The following is a 22885-nucleotide window of genomic DNA, read 5'->3' as shown; positions in this document are numbered from 1 at the left end:
TCCGCTCAGTTAATGCTGCTGGCTGTAGCCGGCATCACTGATCAGTGTATTCTGACGGCGGGGCAATCTCCCCACTGTCAGAATACAAAGGCTCAGCGGGAGGATTCCCACGTTCATATTGAATGTGTGGATGGGGGAATCGAGTCAGTTTTTTACATTCAGCTCACTGGTTGGGCTGCTTTAGCCTGTTGTGTCAGTTTCCCCTCCAAGTTTGTCTTTTCTTGCAGTCTTTTTACTACTCTACTGATTTATCTGTCCACAAGTCCTGTGGCCCTTTTCCAGCTGTGACATCCTTAATTGGGGCTGTTTTTCCTTACCTGTTTTCTCCTCACATACCATTTTGGACTGCCTTCTGACGGTGGCACTTTAAGGTGGCATTTCTGTTATTTTGCGGTTTTATCACCAGCATTTTTACAGTAGCTTCCAACTCTTCATTTTAAATTTTAATGACAGAAATATAAAGTAACAAAGTACAATGAGCAAACATAAAGCAGAAGTGTTTCTCTGATTTGTATAATTTAGAAGTGAACAGTCATCTATAGGGGCGCACACATATTTTTCTTGTGGTGCTTTTTGATAGATAATGGATGCATGTTATTGTGTGTTATATACGTTGTAACAATTCTTGCTCTCAAGCAATAAACATCAGGGCTCATGTCAGATAAAAGTTCAGGCCACACACAGCACTCTGCAATTCAGTGGTTAATTAATAAGTGGGTAAATGAATGGTTAATGAGCTCAGAAGTGTAAAACCTCTGACTCCTTAGTAAGCCAAGTGATTTCCTGTGTAACCTGTGTGGCATAGTATGATCTCCAATACTAGGAGGAATCCTCATTATGTCCTATTTAATGTTCTTCCAACGCTGATAAATTGGACAGTTTATTATAATCGCCTATGGAGATGACAAAGATTGTATCTTCCCTGCAGGTGGAAAACTGGCGTGGGGAGGCACTAAGGGAAAAGCTCCGACAGCAGGAAGATCGGCTGAAGGTGAGCACATTTTATAACACTGAATTTGCATATTCAGTAAAGTGCAGTAGTCCACAGCAACCAGTGTGAAATCAGAACCTAACTGACTGCAGTAATCTAATCCCTAATTACTCCAGGCTCTGGTGGGCATCATCACATTTGGGACATTTATAGATGAACTGTACAAAAACCACAAAACTTGCCCTGTCCTTACAGATGCATTAGCACCTACAGAGTTGTATAGTCATATGAAAAACAAAGAACACCCCATGGAAATTGTTGACTCTTTCAAGATATTTAAAGGCAAACATTAGATTTTTTTTTTCAAACCATGCCTAGAGAAAATGGTAATGTTGTTGAATGAGGACACAAGAAAAATGTGCCCTTTCAATCATTAGGCCGGCCATAGATGGAGAGAATTTTTTTCATGCAAAGAGTGTCGAAAGGGGAATCCCTACCACCGCGCCAATACACAGTGATTGTTGCCAGTCGCTATATTAGCCACTAGCTATTGTAAAATCGCATGTAAAATCCAGCAGGCTGGTTGTATAAACCAAGTTGATTGATCAATCAACTTGGGTACATTCAGCCTGCCCATACATGGTTTAGAATTTCTGCCGGCTCCTGCTGAACCAGGTGAGATTCAAACCATCTATGGCCGGCATTCAAAAATATTAATATATAGCAGTTCTTCAGTTTTTAGCATGGCAAGGCAATGGAGTCCTTCAGTTACTGTTGTCCTATGCTGGGCTTCTGATGTGCCCTTGGGACTTTTAGGAGGAACCGGTTACCTTCAGGCATATCTGCCCTCAAGATAGAGACTGTGCAGTGAGCCAATGAGGAGAGAGGGGGTGGGGACAAGCTGCGGCTCCGTGCCTGAATGGAGCAAGCCTCCTCGGTTGCTGTGGGGTGGGGGCACTCAGCAGCAGGAGGGAGGGTCCAAGAGCGCCGGAAAAGGACCCAAGAAGAGGAGGATTGGAGCTGCTCTGTGCAAAACCACTGCACAGAGCAGGTAAGTATGACGTGTTTGTTATTTTATAAAGGAAATAAAAAAAAGTGACTTTAATTTTTATCTTTTTTCGATTTTTTTTTTTTTATTTTTTTTTTTTTTACATACTGTGACCATATCAGTGCAGTGTAACCAAAGTGATGCTGTACTGGTCTGGGAAAGTGGTCAGGATTTTTTATTTTTTTTATTTTTTTATTTTTTTTATACACTGATTGCTTATAGTGGTGATGATCACTGTTATAAGCAATCACTTTTATGAATAGCATCAGTTCTATTCATTGTGTGCTATTGTGAAGATGTGATTGGCCACAGCTATCACATGGTACAGATTCACTGTGATTGGCCCTGTCTGTACCATGTGATCACTGCGACCAACCACAATGAGCAACACAGCAGTACACAATGAATGGCTATGAATGAAAGCCATTCCTTGTGTACAACTGTCATGTGATCACTGTGAGCAATCACATGGTACCGGCACAGACCCAGTATAGTGTTCTATCATCCACTGGACACAGCGGGTGACAGATTGCACAGCAGCGTGGCCTGATCCTGGCAGAACATCAAATGAAGTCCACCCTGGATGGGAGAGCTCCCACTCGGCTGTCATTTGACAATAGGCCAGGTGAGAAGTATTTCAATTTTCACATGTCTTGTAGGTAACTCATGCCTTGGGCTATATCTTTCTTGCCGCCACCCTCTTCAGATTAATCTGTGATATTCTGTGAATTGTGATCACTCTGTATTCACATTGATGTGTTTCGAAGAGAGTTGTGCACCGACCTCACAGGAAGCATATAAACGAATAATTATGTGTCTGAATTACAACTGCCAATATTCTATTCTAATATGCTGTGTGCATTCCTAGGCTCAGCTCCATCAGCAGATGTGTAAGCAGGCAGATGTTCTGAGCAGAGGTCGACTGCAGACAGTTGGTTCTCTGTACAATCTGAGGAAACAGGTCAATGCTCTGGATGAACTGGTCAGTAACATATCGGCAGATTCTTCATTCCATTCCCAGAATTCCTCTGGTGCAACACAGTTACTGAGCGAAGAGACACGTAGCCTGGTGAGTGTAACAAAAGTTTATGTGACATTGTAATTTTTGTCTATAATGTACAACTGGGACATAAAAGCAACATCGTAGCAAGGGAAAGCAACCCAATCAATGTGCTAAGCTGAGTTTGAGAAAATACCAGCTATTCAGTTTATTTTCTGCTTTTGGAAAGGGAAAAAGTACTTATGAAAAACTGAAGTAAACAGTACACCAAGGAAAAAAAATAGTAGCGTAGGCATAAAAGCCTACGTGACACTTCTAAACTACAAAAATGGAGCAGACTCAGCTTCTATTTAATGCCTGGAGCTCGCTGTACTGTGTGATGTTAGTACAGCAAACTCCCTGCTGAGCTATTGTGTTCTGACAGAAGGACTGCCCCCTCCAGAACACTCCGGTCAGCACTCGCAATCATTGGCTGTGAGCGGTGATCGGATGCCAATTGGCAGCTGTTCTTCCAGCGTGCCTGTTCGACAGAAGCCGGACAGGGTGCTGTACACACAGGATGAATGTTTCTGTTGAAGTATTCTGCCAGTGTGTACCAGGCTTATAAAAGACAAACAAGATATTTGGGGGGTACCCCCTAAAAGATGCATTAAAGATGGTGCAGCCATAAGACCATACAACAGAACAAAATATTACAGCGCACACATGTAAAAAAGACATTTTACCTCCAGCAAGGCTTATTTAAAACACCTAGACATTTTCAAAAAATATTATCAAAAAATATGGGGTTTTGGTCACACCATATTGCTATATGGTGCTTAAGCCCACTTACTGCGACAAAGTACCCCATGATTAGTGGGTCCTACACTATCCATAGATTGGGGAGATTTAGGCATATAAAAGAGACACAAGCCCCTTAGGAGAAATCTGCTTCATTTTCTTTGCTGCTTGCTCTCTCTCTGGAAGGCTCTTAATACTGCATTTGCTGGGGTTAACATCTGGACATATAGGTAGGGAAAGGAGTTTTCTCTGTCTATATGCAGGCTCTTCTCATGTAGGGAAAATTCCAGCAGACAGTTGACATCCTGTACACCAGGTCCACTCTGGCAGGGCCAGTGCCAGTTTTCTATACTGTATTAGAAACTGGGATGATCCCTTTGTGGTTCTCACTCTGTTTCACTCTGAAATAAAGGCTGGTTTGTGTGATGCAGATGGACCTAAAACCGATCGGCTTTGTTAATGTGGCGCATGCCACTTTCGCCAGTTTCTTGTGCCCCCCCCCACTATGTTCACAACCATAAGAATGGGTCATACTGGTCATATGAGGTCGCATTTATCAATTTTGCTGGTTAGACACTTGGTTGTCACTGAGGATAATACTTTTGGCTCATATGTATAATATGTAAAAAAGATAAGTGCAGTGTCCAAAGCAGACGGACACATCCTTCTAATTCTGCAGTAAAGTTACAAATCCAAGAGAATTGGGCCATTTGATCCCCGCAGAAGAATGGGAGAAAGCTTTCTTGCTAACTTTCAAATCTAGTTCTTCAACTTACATACAAGAACCTTAAAATATTAACTAGATGGTATAGATGCCTGGCGAGGTTACATAGAATTTTTCAGATTTACCCTGAGGAGTGTTGGCGCTGTGGAAGAGATGTAGGTACAATGATTCATATATGGTGGATTAAAGCATTTTGGGAGTCTGTATTTCAAATTTGCTCCTCTGTCACTGGCATATCTTACCAGGAATCTCCAGAAATAGCTTTACTATCTATATACTCTGGCTCCATGTGAGAGGCTACAAAAGGACAGCTTCCCTACTTAATCTCTGCAGCGCGAATAATCATACCCAGACATTGGAGTACAAGAGTTGCTCCCACTATTAAAGAGTGGATTGCTGAACTGAATCAAGTAAAGAGAATGGAGGAAATAACGGCAAGTATACAGGGATGCTGTCATCATAAGTTTACAAAATTGTGGTCACCCTGGATTGAATTCTCAAGCTCAGACATGCTGAGATCCTACCTCTGAAAAGTTATTGTTTATAGGTAGAGTGCGGTCTCGGCCCGGTTGTTTAGCTTGGCGGTTGAGAGGGGGGTTCCCAGAGGTTTGTCCTCCTGTGCAGAATTGCGTGTGTGTGTGTGTGTGTATATGTGTATATATAATATAATGTGTGTGATTCTGCGCGCCGCTGGCATCCCACTTCTGCTGTGATTACTCACAACAGAAGCTGATCTGCGAATGCCAGGCACTGGATGTCCATCAGCACCCGCCGCTCGTCAGGCAGAGACACAGAACGGAGATCTGCCTATGTAAAACAGGCAGTTCTGAGAGGGGGGAAGGGATGGCTTTTGTGAATAAAATCCATCACTTCCCTAAGTAAAAGCAGCACACATAGTACAGTAAAACACTAGCTAGGCACACAGTTTACCCTTTGATCACCATAGATGTATAACCCCTTCCCAGCTAGTGTCATTGGTATAGTGACAGTACAGATTTTTAGCACTGATCACTGTATTAGTGTCACTGGTTCCCACAAAGTGTCAGTGTCCGACTGTTTGCCGCAATATCGCAGTTCCGCTGTAAGTCGCTGATCGCCGCCACTACTAGTATAAAATTTAAATAAATAAAAATTTGTAATTATATATTATCTCATAAAAGTGAGTACACCCCTCACATTTTTGTGACTATTTTATTATATCTTTTCATGTGACAACACTGAAGAAATGACCCTTTGCTACAATGTAAAGTAGTGAGTGTACAGCTTGTATAACAGTGTAAGTTTGCTGTCCCCTCAAAATAACTCAACACACAGCCATTAAAGCATAAACCGCTGGCAACAAAAGTGAGTACACCCCTAAGTGAAAATGTCCAAATTGGGCCCAAAGTGTCAATATTTTAATATTTTGTGTGGCCACCATTATTTTCCAGCACTGCCTTAACCCTCTTGGGCATGGAGTTCACCAGAGCTTTACAGGTTGCCACTGGAGTCCTCTTCCACTCCTCCATGACAACATCACGGAGCTGGTGGATGTTGGAGACCTTGCGCTTCTCCTCCTTCTGTTTGAGGATGCCCCACAGATGCTCAATAGTGTTTAGGTCTGGAGACATGCTTGGCCAGTCCATCACCTTTACCCTCAGCTTCTTTAGCAAGGCAGTGGTCGTCTTTGAGGTGTGTTTGGGGTCGTTATGTTGAAATACTGCCCTGCGGCCCAGTCCCCGAAGGGAGGGGATCATGCTTCCCTCAATGAACTGTAGCTCCCCAGACCATGACACTCCCACCACCATGCTTGACTGTAGGCAAGACACACTTGTCTTTGTACTCCTTACCTGGTTGCTGCCACACACGCTTGATACCATCTGAACCAAATAAGTGTATCTTGGTCTCATCAGACCACAGGACATGGTTCATGTAATCCATGTCCTTAGTCTGCTTGTCTTCAGCAAACTGTTTGCGGGCTTTCTTGTGCATCAGCTTTAGAAGAGGCTTCCATCTGGGACGACAGCCATGCAGACCAATTTGATAGAGTGTGCGGCGTATGGTCTGAGCACTGACAGGCTGACCCCCCACCCCTTCAACCTCTGCGGCAATGCTGGCAGCACTCATACATCATACATTGATTTCCCAAAGACAACCTCTGGATATGCTGTATGCTCCTCTTAAATAGCTGTATGGTCTTGGCCACCGTGCTGCAGCTCAGTTTCAGGGTCTTGGCAATCTTCTTATAGCCTAGGTCATCTTTATGTAGAGCAACAATTCTTTTTTTCAGATCCTCAGAGAGTTCTTTGCCATGAGGTGCCATGTTGAACTTCCAGTGACCAGTATGAGAGAGTGAGAGTGATAACACCAAATTTAACACAGTCACACCTGAGACTTTGTAACACTAACGAGTCACATGACACCGGGGAGTGAAAATGGCTAATTGGGCTCAATTTTGACATTTTCACTTAGGGGTGTACTCACTTTTGTTGCCAGCAGTTTAGACATTAATGGCTGTGTGTTGAGTTATTTTGAGTGGACAGAACATTTACACTCTTTACATTGTAGTAAAGTGTCCTTTTTTCAGTGTTGTCACATGAAAAGATATCATAAAATGTTTACAAAAAAGTGTGGCCTCAATAGTGAAGGGCCAGTACGATCCATTGTGTCATGTTGACAATCCCAGCACACATCCTGAGCCCTGGTTTATCTGTTGTTCTGATATTCATGGTTGTCTCCATTTCCTATATTGCAGAACTGTAAAGCCAGCACTAGTCCTATCCCTGTGACAGGACTGGTGGGAACACAGCAACTGTTCGGTAGTGAATACTCGGCGACAGTCTGCCACCTGGAGAAATAGGTGAGTCTCCCTTTATCATTTGTTAAAGTAGCAGATTGACATCAGCACAGAGAGGCCTATCCTACCCACACCTAACGAATGTATTTTCATTTTCTCCATCAGTTCATCCCCCACAGTCATTACCTTTTGTTTCACTTGACCCTCCCTTCTAGATTGTAAGCTCTAACAAGCAGGGTGCTCTGATTCCTCCTGTATTGAATTGTACTGTCTGCCATCATGTTGTAAAGCTCTGCGCAAACGGTTGGCGCTATATAAATCCTATATAATAATAATAAGCCAATACAAAATCATAATGCAACTTTTTCGTGCTGTTGCTCTGAGGCAAGTATCTCTTACAGCTGTGAAACATTGCATTGTGATTTTGTGCCAATAAAAGAGCTTGTCAGCATTGGTGTGCTGGTGATGCTCTGCTACTTTTAGAGGCCACTTGAGAGTGCCATCCATTGAGCTGTCACCACAGCACCTGTAGAATTGAAATTGAGATGCTGTAAGGAATGCTCTGGATCACATGATGTGCATTTCAATCCTATTTATATCCCTATAAACTGCCATCACTTGGAGTTTTTTTTATATACCAGGAAGTCAAAAAAACTCAAATTTTTTCAAGGAGAAAAGATGAAGCCTTTTGTCACTATAAACAAGTCACTTTTGTTACCACTTTATTTTCTAAACAGCCTTCAACATGCCAGGCCAGAATTACAACTAGTGCCACAGCCTAGATTTAAAAAACTATCATTAGAAATGATATAATGCTATTAAACACCCCATAGGGACCAAGTGCATATAACACTTGGCCCCTGTTCAACTCCATCCCTTTGTTTTTTTAGCAGTGTGGTCAGACGGGAAGCACCCCTACCTTCCGACAACGCTGCTAGAGAGGAGATTGATTTTTGTTTCACAGCTCTTGTCCCTGGCAGCAGGAGCTGCTCTGGAGACCAAAGCTGTTCATAAGAAAAACAAAATTCACAGCATGCAGCTCTGTGTCTATCAGTGTCTGCTTTTATATAAACACAGCCGGTATCACACAGTTCTGCAGTGCTAAGTGCGCTTTCAGTTTTCTGAATAAGTGATCAGCTGTGTTTTATGCACACCCTTAATTCATAAAAGTGAAAGAGCTCTGTGATCCATTGGCCAAGCTGCGTATATGTAAAAACAACCTCTGATAGACACAGAGAGCTGCAGTGCTGAGCGATCTGTTGCTGTTATGAATGAAGATCAGCGCCGCTTGTTCATAAAAGTAAAAATCACTCAGAGCTGCTGCTCTGTGTAATGTACAGTCAGGTCCATAAATATTGGGACATCAACACAATTCTAATCTTTTTGGCTCTATACACCACCACAATGGATTTGAAATGAAGCGAACAAGATGTGCTTTAACTGCAGACTTTCAGCTTTAATTTGAGGGTATTTACATCCAAATCAGGTGAATGGTGTAGGAATTACAACAGTTTGTATACGTGCCTCCCACTTTTTAAAGGACCAAAAGTAATGGGACAGATTAACAATCATCCATCAAACTTTCACTTTTTAATACTTGGTTGCAAATCCTTTGCAGTCAATTACAGCCTGAAGTCTGGAACGCATAGACATCACCATATGCTGGGTTTCATCCCTGGTGATGCTCTGCCAGGCCTCTACTGCAACTGTCTTCAGTTCCTGCTAGTTCTTGGGGCATTTTTCCTTCAGCTTTGTCTTCAGCAAGTGAAATGCATGCTCAGTCGGATTCAGGTCAGGTGATTGACTTGGCCATTGCATAGCATTCCACTTCTTTCCCTTAAAAAACTCTTTGGTTGCTTTTGCAGTATGCTTCAGGTCATTGTCCATCTGCACTGTGAAGCGCCATCCAATGAGTTGAATTGAGTTAAATGAGTTGCTGAAGCATTTTGCTGAATATGAGCAGATAATATTGCCCGAAACACTTCAGAATTCATCCTGCTGCTTTTGTCAGCAGTCACATCATCAATAAATACAAGAGAACCAGTTCCATTGACAGCCATACATGTCCACACCATGACACTACCACCACCATGCTTCACTGATGAGGTGGTATGCTTGGATCCTGAGCAGTTCCTTTCCTATTCCATACTCTTCTCTTCCCATCACTCTGGTACAAGTTGATCTTGGTCTCATCTGTCCATAGGATGTTGTTCCAGAACTGTGAAGGCTTTTTTAGATGTTGGTTGGCAAACTCTAATCTGGCCTTCCTATTTTTAAGGCTCACCAATGGTTTACATCTTGTGGTGAACCCTCTGTATCCACTCTGGTGAAGTCTTCTCTTGTTTGTTGACTTTGACACACATACACCTACCTCCTGGAGAGTGTTCTTGATCTGGCCAACTGTTGTGAAGGGTGTTTTCTTCACCAGGGAAAGAATTCTTCGCTTATCCACCACTGTTGTTTTCCGTGGTCTTCTGGGTCTTTTGGTGTTGCTTAGCTCACCGGTGTGTTCTTTCTTTATAAGGATGTTCCAAACAGTTGATTTGGCCACACCTAATGTTTTTGCTATCTCTCTGATGGGTTTGTTTTGTTTTTTCAGCCTAATGATGGCTTGCTTCACTGATAGTGACACCTCTTTGGATCTCATATTGAGAGTTGACAGCAACAGATTCCAAATGCAAATAGCACACTTGAAATGAACTCTGGACCTTTTATCTGCTCCTTGTAAATGGGATAATGAGGGAATAACACACACCTGGCCATGGAACAGCTGAGCAGCCAAATGTCCCATTACTTTTGGTCCCTTAAAAAGTGGGAGGCACATATACAAACTGTTGTAATTCCTACACCGTTCACCTGATTTGGATGTAAATACCCTCAAATTAAAGCTGAAAGTCTGCAGTTAAAGAATATCTCATTTGTTTAATTTCAAATCCATTGTGGTGGTGTATAGAGCCAAAAAAATTAGAATTGTGTCGATGTCCCAATATTTATGGACCTGACTGTATCTCTGGCTGCGTTTTCTTCATACAGGGCACTGTCGGATACTTTACACAGAGCTGAAGCTCTGAGTGATCTTTTACTATTCTGAATGAACAAGCAGTGCTGAATATTCATTCATAATCGTGACAGATCACTCGGCTGAGAAAGAGTGGGGCTCCTCCTACCACAGAGATGTCCATACAGCTAACAATAAGGTGTGTATTTAATGGACAATGGGGCCACCAATCTGAACAGGACAAAGTGCTATATACACTTGGTCCCCCTGGGGAGTCAAATACAGTTTTAACTATAGCAAAGTGCTACAAAGGTAAGCACATGTGGAATCTGGCTCTCCTAGAAGCATCAATTCTTTCACCCATGTGTTCCATACGTGTGCCAGGGTAGTGACTCTGTAAATGGGTTCAGTATCACTGACTCAGGACCGATATATGGTACATGAATTAGAAGTGGGAAAAGCTGCTTTCATCACAGCCTAATCATGCAAGTGCTTTTGAACAGGTTTCCTGGAATTCCATTCAAAAGTTAAAAAAGGTCCTTTGTTTTCTATGTAATAATTCCTCATTGGTATTATTTATGCATTGTTTATATTGTTCTATCTATAAGTTGATTTGACTTGTTGATCATGCCTATTTACCTATTCTCCAGTTCAGATTTTTGGCAGACTACAGTGCATTGCCGTTTATGAATAAGATTTCCTGCTAGCATTGTCGGCCCTCTGAACCCAATTACTATGCTGAATGACACATGCACATCAGACACCATCATTCACGCTCCTGCATGTGTAAACCTCTCCCGAACAGCTTCTCTCCCCCTCGCCTAGCTGATGCTGGTTGCCCTGGAAGCCGAACTGACATGTGGGCTTGGTCACAGAGGCAGCTCTAGGCTTTGTGAGGGCTTAGGCAAATCTTAGACATAAGGCCCTACTTGCTCCCATAATGGGAAAAATAACTCAAGCGATAGACCCCTAGCAATTTTGCTCTCCACCCCAATATCCTAAAAAACAAACATGCACATAGGCTTTTCTAAAAAAAAAAAAAAACACTTTAATAATGTACACATAAAAGTCTGGTTCACACTCACTGATTGCTCCAAGCTCACTGATTGGTTGTTAGAGGTTAGTGCACATCATTACTGCTCACTGATTGGTTGCTAGAGGTTACTGCACAATATTACCACTCAATGATTGGTGCTAGAGGTACCGCACATCATTACTGCCCACCCATTGGTTGCTAGAGGTTATTGCACATTTATTGGTTGATAGATGTTACTGCACACTATTACTGCTCACTGATTGGTTGCTATAGGTTACTGCTTATCATTATCACTCACTGATTGGTTGATAGAGGTTACTGCACATTATTACTGCTCACTGATTGGTTGCTATAGGTTACTGCTTATCATTATCACTCACTGATTGGTTGCTAATGATTACCCACTGATTGTTTGCCAGAGGTTACAGTACATCATTACCTCTCACTGGGTGGCAGGGCAGTATTGTGGTGTGTGATGCAACTGCTGGGGTACAGTTGGTTGGATGACAGGATGCAGTTTGGGACGATGGTGGCAGCATTGGGGTGAGAGGCTGAGATCATATCTTCCCTATAACGATAAGGGGTAGGGTGATAGGATGCCAGAGGTGGGATACAGGAGGGATGAGGATGATAATGACAGGAGGCAGGGTGGTAGGATGTCAGAGGTGGGGTACAGGGGGATGATGGGGATGATAAAGACAGGGGGTGTGGTGGTAGGATGCCAGAGGTGGGGTAGAGAGGGAAGATGGGCATGTTGATGAAAATGGGTGGGGTGGTAGGAGGTCAGCAAAGGGGCATAATGATGACAGTGGGTGGGTAGGAAGCTGGCAGTGGGGTACAGGGGGGATGATGATGGGGGTAGGATGGTTGGATGCTAAAGGTGGGGTACAGGGGGGATGATGATGGGGGTAGGATGGTTGGATGCTAGAGGTGGGGTACAGGGGGATGATGAGGATGTTGATGACAGGGGGCAGGGTGGTAGGATATCAGAGGTTGGGGGTGATGGTGGGTGGGGTGGTAGGGAGCTGGCAGTAGGGTAAAGGGGATGAAGATTACAGGGGATGGGGTGGTAGGAAACTGGCAATGGGATACAGGTGGAATGATGATTACAGGGGTGGGGTGGTAGGAAGCTGGCAGTGGGGATGAAGATGATGGAGGTAAGGTGGTAGGAAGCTGGCAGTGGGGTGCAGGGGGGATGACGGGGGTGGGGTGGTAGAAAGCTGGCAGTGGGGTGCAGGGGGGATGACGGGGGTGGGCTGGTAGAAAGCTGGCAGTGGGGTGCAGGGGGGGTGATGGGGGTGAGGTGGTAGGAAGCTGGCAGTGGGGTGCAGGGAGGATGAAGATGAAGGGGGTGAGGTGGTAGGAAGCTGGCAGTGGGGTGCAGGGAGGATGAAGATGACGGGGGTGAGGTGGTAGGAAGCTGGCAGTGGGGTGCAGGGAGGATGAAGATGACGGGGGTGAGGTGGTAGGAAGCTGGCAGTGGGGTGCAGGGAGAATGAAGATGACGGGGGGTGAGGTGGTAGGAAGCTGGCAGTGGGGTGCAGGGAGGATGAAGATGACGGGGGTGAGGTGGTAGGAAGCTGCCAGTGGGGTGCAGGGAGGATGAAGATGACACAGGGTGGGGTGGTAGGAAGCTGGCAGTGGGGTGCAGGGGGGATGAGGATGACACGGGGGTGGGGTAGTAGGATACCAGGCACAGGGGGATTATGGTGAGGATAGAAATGATGACGGGAGATGATAAGAAGTATGATGACAGGAGATAGGGAAGTGGCATGCCAGGAAGAGGGGGATGATGAGATGGATTATGATTATGGCAGGGGTCAGTAGGTGGCATCATATGCCAGATGGCATACATAACGTCACTCAGGGCTGTGAGGTCACGGGCGGCTGGCAGCCTTGATTTTCGGGGTGCTCTCAGTCAGGAGGTGACATCACGGGTTGCTGTCGGCCTGTCAGTGTCGGGTAGTACCTTAAGGCTGTGACAGACTGGCTCCTCGATGACACGGCAGCTCTGGCAAGTCCTCCATTGCAGGCCGATCCATTCTGGAGAGTAGAGCAGGGAGCTGCTCAGCCGCTGCATGCAGGAGATTCGATGAGCGCAGCAGAAGGGGGAGGAGCCGGGGGAGGGAAATACATACAGCCACCCACTGACCCAGGACATTGAGCAGTTCTCGAGTGGTCAGTCCGCCCACCCGCCCTCGGTTGGGAAAGGTAGTTGCGGACACCGCGTTCCACCGTGTTAAAGACGGTTCGGGGACACTGACCGGGGGACATTCCCTCTCATTTCCACACACAACTTAGGCAAATCAGGCGGCGGCCGCGAGGCCTAATTAGAGAGCCGCCTCTGCTTGGTCACTTCCGCCAGCGGTGTTACAACGGTTGATTTTAACGTCCCCTAGCTACAAGGCTTTGGCTGGTGCAGAGGATTTGCGATCATGTTACCATACCTTAACTGAAAATAAGGTTCTATTTGTAAGATTTGTGGAGGTGGAAAATTGCAACCTGTACAACAGTGGTCAAGTTTGTAGAGAATAGACGTTATGATTACTTTAAAGAGGAATTGAACTACATTTAAAAACTGCTGACAGGAATTTTATGATAGAAGGGACCCTATTCGTCTGTCAAAAATGCTTGTCCCTGCCAGTCAGCAGTCATGTACATTGAACCACCCATGGGCAGCTCAGTGTACGTTTACAGCAGTGGCGTTGCTATGGGGGTGCGGGGTGACACCCGGGCCACCACTACACACTGTAAAATATTGCTTGCACTTGCAGAGCTGCAGCAGAGCTGTGCGAGCAGGGCACCAAGCCGTGCAGGGGAGGCTGCCTATAAAACACTCCCCCGTCAGGTTAAGCTGTCCCTCAGGTGTCTCCAATAGCTCCCGAGGCAGCCGGAGTTGGTGGGTGGAGCTGGGGGTGTGGCTGCCTCCTCCACTCCTCCCACAGACTCCTTCATTCTGGCTGATCCTGCAGCTGAAGCAGAAAAAGTTGAGAACACAGCAGCCCCGGATGTCTTCATCTCCGAGCATGCTGTAAGTTACTGCAGACTGTCACTACATAGTCCTAACCTGCCCCTATGCCACCCTAATCTGCCACTATACCACCCCAGCCTGCCCTATACCATATATTGTGGGTGCGCCCCGTGACCGTGCGCTGCCTGCAAGGCGCTGGGCAGGACAGACAGGAGACGGGGTGACACCAGGTTTTGCCGCACCAGGTGACACCAACCCTAGTGACGCCACTGATTTACAGTACTACTCTTTGCCGTGATGTTGTGACTCTTGTGCCCATGTGCAAGAGTGATGTCATTGCGGCCCGGCCATTCGAGTAGCTGAACAAGGTGTACCCAGGAGGAAGTCTTGAAGAAGATGGAATGTTGTGACAAGTAGGAGTGCTGACAGCACATTGCTGGAGGACATTGTTTAACAGGTAAGTATGCTATGCATATGATCACATTATGGCATAAAGTTTCTGGGGGCCATTTATTTAAAAAAAAAAAAAGAGGATCCTTTTAAGCATTAAAGCGTAGGTACATACAGTGCATCCGGAAAGTATTCACAGCACTTCACTTTTTCCACATTTTGTTATGTTACAGCCTTATTCCAAAATTGATTAAATTCATTATTTTCCTCAAAATTCTACAAACAGTGCCCCATAATGACAACGTGAAAGAAGTTTGTTTGGAATGTTTGCAAATTTATTAAAAATAAAAAACAAAAACATCACAAAGTAATCACAGCCTTTGCCATGACACTCAAACCTGAACTCAGGTGCATCCTGTTTCCACTGATTATCCTTGAGATGTTTCTACAACTTGATTGGAGTCCTGTGGTAAATTCAGTTGATTAGACATGATTTGGAAAGGCACACGTCTGTCTATATAAAGTCCCACAGTTAACAGTGCATGTCAGCGCACAAACCAAGCCATGAAGTCCAAGGAATTGTCTGTAGACCTCTGAGACAGGATTGTATGGAGGCACAGGCCTAGGGAAGGGTACAGAAATTTTTTTGCAGCATTGAAGATCCTAATGAGCATAGTGGCCTCCATCATCTGTAAATGGAAGAAGTTTGGAACCACCAGGACTCTTCCTAGAGCTGGCCACCCGGCCAAACTGAGTGATCAGGGGAGAATGCTTGGGTGACCAAGAACCCGATGGTCACTCTGACAGAGCTCCAGTGTTTCTTTGTGGAGAGAGGAGAACCTTCCAGAAGAACAATCATCTCTGCAGCACTCCACCAATCAGGCATGTATGGTAGAGTGGTCAGACAAAAGCCACTCCTCAGTAAAAGGCACACACTGACAGCCTGCCTGGAGTTTACCAAAAGGCACCTGAAGGACTCTTAGACCATGAGAAACAAAATTCTCAGGTCTGATGAAACAAAGATTGAACTCTTTGGCCTAACGGGCAAGCGTCATGTCTGGAGAAAACCAGGTACATCACCTGGCCAATACCATCCCTACAGTGAAGCATGGTGGTGGCTGTATCATGCTGTGGGGATGTTTTTCAGCAGCAGGAACTTGGAGGATCAGGATCGAGGGAAAGATGAATGCAGCAATGTACTGAGACCTCCTTGTTCAAAACCTGCTCCAGAGCGTTCTGGACCTTGTACTGGGGCGAAGGTTCATCTTCCAACAGGACAACTATCCTAAGCACACAGCCAAGATAACAAATGAGTGGCCTCGGACAACTCTGAACCCAGACTTGAACCCGATTGAACATTTCTGGAGATATCTGAAAATGGCTGTGCACAGATGCTCTTAATCCAACCTGATGGAGCTTGAGAGGTCCTGCAAAGAAGAATAGGAAAAACTGCCCAAAAATAGGTGTGCCAAGCTTGTAGCATCATACTCAAAATGACTTGAGGCTGTAATTGGTGCCAAAGGTGCTTCAACAGAGTATTAAGCAAAGGCTGTAAATACTTGTGTACATTTTATATTTTTAATAAATGTGCAAAGTTTTTAAACAAACTTTCACGTTGTAATTATGAGGGGTTTTTTTGTAAAATTTTGAGGAAAATAATGATTTTAATCTATTTTGGTATAAGGCTTTAACATAACAAAATGTGGGAAAAGTGAAGCACTGTGAATACTTTCTGGATGCACTGTATAAAACCAATAACTGAATTTCTCTGTTGTTCATTTTTGGTAATACGTAATGAAGGGTTATACTGCTGCCTATGGAAGAAATGGACAATAGGCACATAGAACCTGAAAGCCAGTCACCTTTTTAGCTTAAAAAAAAAAAAAAAAAAAAATTTATATATATATATATATATATATATATATATATATATATATATATATATTGTGAATGGGGAATTGAATCCTGTGACTGATCAGACTCTCCCACATTCATAGATCATGTTACAGCCAGTGTAATCAATTTAAGAACTTTTCTCAATGGAGGAGGAGGCGGTTTGTTCCTGACATCTGTACTGCTTTTTTGCCCGAAGACCTGGAGCTGTTAATCATTGCAGCGCCAGAAGTTCAGAGACTGAGGCTCAATTCACACCTATGCATGTTGCTTTTGAGCGTTTTTGGATTTTTTTTTTAGTCATGCTTGCCACGTTTTTGTAGCGTTTTTACAGCGTTTTTGCCGTGTTTTGCAGGGTTTTTTTGTTTGTTACAGTTTAAAAATTAAAAAAAAAAACGGCAAAAACACATCAAAAACGCTGTAAAAACGGTGCACTTGCGTTTTTGATGCTTGTCCATTGAATTCCATTACATGCAAAACGCTGCATTTTGCATGACAAAAAAGTCCCTGACCCTTTCCAAAAATGCAGAGATACAAAAAGGCATTGATGTGAACATGTTCCATAGGAACCCATGTTAAAAAATTCCCATGCATTTCTGCAAAATGCATCAAAAAACGCGCTAGTGTGAATGGAGCCTAAAGCTGTCCATGGATGGTTCGAAATTCAGGCCTGTTCAGCAGGCACTGGCCAATTTTGATCCATGTATGGGCACTGTGGTTGTACTGTGATCTACCGATCGACTTCTGTGCAACCCCCCTGCTATAAAATTTCCTCTTGATAGATGATCTATGTATTCTGATGGCGGGGAGGTTTCCCTGCTGCCAGAATATAATAGCGCAGCAGGGAGGATCCCCCATACACCTCGAATGTGTGGATGGGGGAATTGAGTCCGTTTTTTTTTATTCAACCCGCTGATTGAATGATAAAACTGACTTATTTTTGGCCAGCTTTACAGGTAAGTGATGTGACTAAAGCCGTAGGATTTTTTTTTTTTTAGTTCAATTTCAGCTTTAGGAATTTAGTTGATAGGCATTTGGAAACTCTTTTGCAGTCCTATAAAATTTCAAGTGCTGCACTGCCTATAAATACGTCGCCATAAGTGTGTTATACAAACCTAATAAATAGCTACTTGCCAATATATTAATATTAATCACTGAGTAATACCTATTATGTACATATCACAAAATCTAAACACAAAAACAGAAAAGCATCTCAAAATATAGTCTGTGTCTAATTTCCAAAGAGTGATGTCAGTTCATCAATTTTCTGTCATAAAGCAAACAGTTCTTTAAATTGAAATCTTCACCATGTATTCTTATGTGCTTTAAATCTTCTTCACATTCTCCACTGTGCTCACCTTATTGTCTTGACCTACAATGTATGTAAGGTCAAACAATGCATGTGTTATTCCAAAATGGCAACTCTCTGGTCATAAGGTGCCTTCTGTGCATTTGGAGTAAGGTATCACACCAACCTTGTCCACTAGGATGTCTCACGCTTCCATAGGACCCCTCTAGGTAGAAAGTGGTGTTGGTCCGTTTAAGGCCTTATTTATGACTGCTATAGCGTTATACTCCAGTGACATGTTAAGAGAAAAGAGGGAGGTGGAAGCAGTCTCCAATGGTGTAGTAGTAATAGCCAGTGTATTCTATTATTTAAAAAAAAAAAAACACTCGCATATACAAAAAAAAACACTAGCATATCGAGAATAAATGGAGATACCACTACTTCCAGTGTGGAAGTATACCACTTCCACATGCTCCACCCTATGCGTTGCATCACACATCCTGTGCTTTCATCAGGGCAATCCCCTGATGGGTGGGGTGAAACATATCAGAGGGTATGGCTTGTGGAGTGGTATAAGGCTGAGACCATGTCAAACTTTAACAACATAGACTGGACGGGGAGAGCAGCGATTTTTCTAAGTATACTATACACTACTGCAGGGATATGCAATTAGCGGACCTCCAGCTGTTGCAAAACTACAAGTCCCATCATGCCTATGCCTCTGAGTGTCATGCTTGTAGCTGTCAGAATCTTGCTATGCCTCATTGGACTTGTAGTTCTGCAACAGCTGGAGGTCTGCTAATTGCATATCCCTGCACTACTGGATGGTGATATTTCATGCCAGCAACCCCATTCCTGAGCACCAGGAATTTTTCCTTTTTTGCTTAGAGTGGCACTACAAGTATAAGCAGGTCACAATTTAAATCTAATGATGCATTCAGGCCAGTGGGATCCAAGGTGTCTCGTTTCTAGAGATCCGTCTAGTTAAATTTCCACCCCTTCAAAGATTAAATACCCTGGCCAATTCCACAGAATGTAAGGCAAATGGGATCTTTCTTATGGAAACGTATAAGTGTTTCCAGAAAAGGATTTAAAGCCCATAACCTTTCATTACACTTTAGATGTTTTTTAAGAGAAATCCCACAGGTCTTGAATTCTGTGGAATTGACCAGGGTATAGAGGCCTTGGACGGGGGGAAATTTAACTAGAGTGATCTATAAATGAAACCTTCTGGATATAGTTGAACACCCTGGGTCGTCTCACTGGCCTGAATGTAGGTTGTCCTTTAAAAAAAAACAAAAACCAGCAGGGATAATTATATAAAAATAGTCATCCGCCTATTGAAATTGCCTTTTTAACCCTTTTTTTTTTTTTTTTTTTTTAATTTTGTTTAAAGTTTTATATAAAGGTTTTTATTTTTTTTTGGAACCCAAAAATAATACAGTTATCTGTTTATAAAAAAATCTAACTTTTTTTTTTTTTTACAAGAGATTATTAATATGAGACCAGCTACCCAGTAAGTCTGAATATGGGAATCAAAAAAATGAACTAAACGTGACTAGGTGCGCTTCTCATTTAATCACCAATTTCCTAATACTCACAAATTTATAAACAGTGTATTCAAGAAAATTAATTAATTGGCATTTGAAAAGACAATTTTCCATGAAAGTCCATCAAAGTGGTAAGAGGCGTGATATGGGGATGGCCTTTTATAAGCACCCTGTCACTTTTTGTTGACCTTTGCACACTGAATCACTGGGGTATCTATTATCTAAATGGACTGTCATTGGTGGCCTTGTTGTATGTGTATCACTTTGATGGACTTTTGTGGAAAATTGTCTTTTCACATGCCAATTAAATAATTTTCTTTAATACACTGTTTATGAATTTGTGAGTATTAGGAAATGATTGGTGATTAAATGAGGCACGCACCTAATCACTTTCAGTGAATAAACCACATTGTGAATTTTACTTAATATGTCAAATCATTTAATATTCATTTGGATTGACTTTTGGTCTAATTTGAGTCTTGGTAAGAGTATTTAATGGGATATGTATATGTCGTCAGACGCTTCTAAAGAAGGCATTACCCAAACAAACATTTCCTAGCACACTTACCAGGTAGCCTGCAAAAAACAAAACAAACTGACCTTGTCTAACAATTCAAATTAAAAAGATTTTGGTTGCACACATTTGAAAATCTATGTAGAAGCCGCAGTGCTTACGTCAAAGCTCCTCTGTGTATTGTGGTCCTAACTCTATATTTTTGAGATTCTCTGAGTTGGAGCATATATAGCAGTGTTGGGGGAGGTTTTCTTGGAGGGACCTCACGAGGTACAGGAATACACTGGATGCTGCTATATATCCTCCAACTTGGAGACTCTCAAAAACATAAGTATAGAGTAAAGCCTGGCACACACTAACTGACAGCTGCAGTTGGAGACACTCTACTAACCATGCCGTCCAGCAATCTCCCTCGCTGAACTGTTGTGTTCTGACAGGGGCAGCCCCCCAACACTGGCTGAGAGCGCTGATCGGGAGTCAGTGGACTGCTGGTTTTCCAGCATGCACATCCAAAAGAAGCCGGCCAGACCCAACATACACACGGGCAGAATGTCGGACATTTATTTTTTTTGAACCGGCAAATATCTCCAGACATTCTGCCCGTGTGTATGAGGCTTTCGGATCACATTACACAGAGGAGCCTTGACGTAGGCATGGTATATATCCATGGGTTGGACTTGTGTCTTTTTTTCAACCTCACCTACTATGTAACATACACTTACCGGCCACTTTATTAGGTACACCTTGCCAGTACCAGGTTCGACCCTTCTTTTGCTTTTAGAACTGCCTTAAAGCGGGGGTCCACCTATCTATCGTTTTTTTTTTTTTTTTTTTGAGTTCATTCACAAACTTTTCTTCTCAGCATTACATACTCACATATTGTGTGTAATATGTCCGCCTGTGTCAGATTTCGTCGGAAAGAATAACTTTTATTATTCACTGCAGGCGGTTTCCATCTTCATTGTGGGCATTTGAAGCCCACAAGCATTTATTTCCTGGATGTGGTGAATGCTGTGCTCCCAGCATTCACTGCTCGTTCCCGCACATGCTCAATGGCATCCTGGGAAGCCTGAGACTAGCTCCCAGGAGTCTGGGAGAGGCTAGAAACACACCTACTCCCACGGGAGGAGAACCAGGAAGTGCAAAGAAGAATAGAAAAATAAAAGGTAATTATGGCGATTTAAATTTTTTTAAACGGCATGTCAGCATCTAGGCAAGGAAGAGAATACATACAGATATTGTTCACAATTTGGGTGGAACCCCACTTTAATTCTTTGTGGCATAGACTCAACAAGATGTTGGAAACATTCCTCAGAGGTTTTGTTCCATATTGACATGGTGGCATTACGCCATGATGTGAATCTCCCGTTCCACCACATCCCAAAGGTGCTCTGTTGGATTGAGATCTGGTGACTGTGGAGGCCATTGGAGTACAGTGAACTCATTGTCATGTTCAAGAAACCAGTGGTGAGATGATTTGAGCTTCGTGACATGGTGCACTATTCTGCTGGAAGTAGCCATCAAGGGATGGACATGGTCAGCAACACTACTCAGGTAGGACATGGTGTTTAAATAATGCTCAATTGGTACTAAGGGGCCCAAAGTGTGCCAAGAAGATATCTCCCACACCATTACACCACCACCCTGAACTGTTGATACAAGGCATAGATAGATTCATACTTTTATGTTTGTGCCAGATTCTGACCCTACCATCTGAATGTTGCAGCTGAAATCAAGACTCATCAGACCAGGCAACATTTTTTCCAATCTTCTATTGTGCAATTTTGGTGAGCCTGTATGAATTGTAGTCTGTTTCCTGTTCTTAGCTGACATGAGTGGCAGCCCATCTGCTTCAAGGTTCAATGTGTTGTGTGTTCAGAGATGGTATTCTGCATAGCTTGGTTGTAACACGTGGTTATTTAAGTTACTGTTGCCTTTCTATCATCTCAAACCAGTCTACCCATTCTCCTCTGACATCAGCAAGGCATTTTTGTTCACACAAGTGCTGCTCCCTGAATATTTTCATGCTACATTCAAAGTCACTTAAATCCCCTTTCTTCCCCATTCTGATGCTGGGTTTGAACTTCAGCAAGTTGTCTTCACCACATTCTAGATGCATAAATGCATTGAGTTGCTGCCATGTGATTAGCAATTTGTGTTTCCAAGCAATTGCATAGGTGTACCTTACAAAGTGGCTGGTAAGTGTATGTATTGCTGCTTCTGTATTAGGAAACTTGATTGTATAATAATCTGTCATAGAGAAACCTAAGGATGCCGATTTGCCAAATAAAGTGTTTTCTACATCTAGATTTTCTCAGAATAATGTTTGTATTTCAGAAGGAAGCTGTTATTGGAGACTGCAATGTTCAATAGACACAGCAGGACAGGAAATCTTTCAGCTTGTTGCCGCCTCCACCATTGGATACACAACTTGATCATATTGACCGATTGTAAAAGCTACTTCCAGATCACAATATGGAGGTGCCATTATGAGCCTTACTGTATCTGACGCCCCTATTCTATGTGCACTAATCTGTATATAAGAATTTAATTTGTATGTTTTTGTATTTGAATATTTGTTTTTATAATGAATATTTTTCTACATAAAGATTAAAATGTACAGATGGATTTTTTTATATTTCTAGAAAAGAAATAAAAACATTGTACAATTTGTTAGACGTAATGGTATCACTTCTTTTTACAGGTAAAAGTTGTATAGCCTCACTGACCACCATTAAGGTTAGCAGTCCCCCTCTTTTACTCTTTAGCTGGCCAAGACTCAACACAGCTTTAAAGTGAACATTCCCTCCTTATAAAACTTATGACTACATGAAACTGCAGTGGTATGTTCTAGCACCTTAATATGTTGACCTTCAACCTCCCTTGCCTGTTTATTCCTTATTGAGCTTTCAGGGAAAGAGAAAAACATAAGGGAGGTGCTAACAGAGAGGCTGCTGAGTAACCGATCACATTTCACCTGTCAGAG

The 22885-nt window shown here is 43.1% G+C and overlaps 1 protein-coding gene across 1 annotated transcript in view; it reads left to right on the top strand.

The window, feature by feature from the left end:
• CNTRL (centriolin) overlaps nt 1-22570 on the top strand; it is a 185198-nt gene extending 162628 nt beyond the window's left edge. The window contains exons 41-44 of the mRNA XM_073599547.1: nt 929-991; nt 2848-3048; nt 7218-7322; nt 22237-22570. Coding sequence (XP_073455648.1) covers nt 929-991; nt 2848-3048; nt 7218-7322 — 369 coding nt within the window. The 3' untranslated portion in view covers nt 22237-22570. The remainder of the gene's footprint in view (nt 1-928; nt 992-2847; nt 3049-7217; nt 7323-22236) is intronic.
• The last annotated feature ends 315 nt before the right edge of the window (nt 22571-22885 follow it).

This window comes from Aquarana catesbeiana, linkage group LG09 (genome assembly GCF_042186555.1).
Source record: "Aquarana catesbeiana isolate 2022-GZ linkage group LG09, ASM4218655v1, whole genome shotgun sequence".
Lineage (NCBI taxonomy): Eukaryota > Metazoa > Chordata > Amphibia > Anura > Ranidae > Aquarana > Aquarana catesbeiana.
The sequence above is the reverse complement of the archived record's forward strand: the minus strand, read 5'-3'. Positions and strand labels throughout refer to the sequence as shown.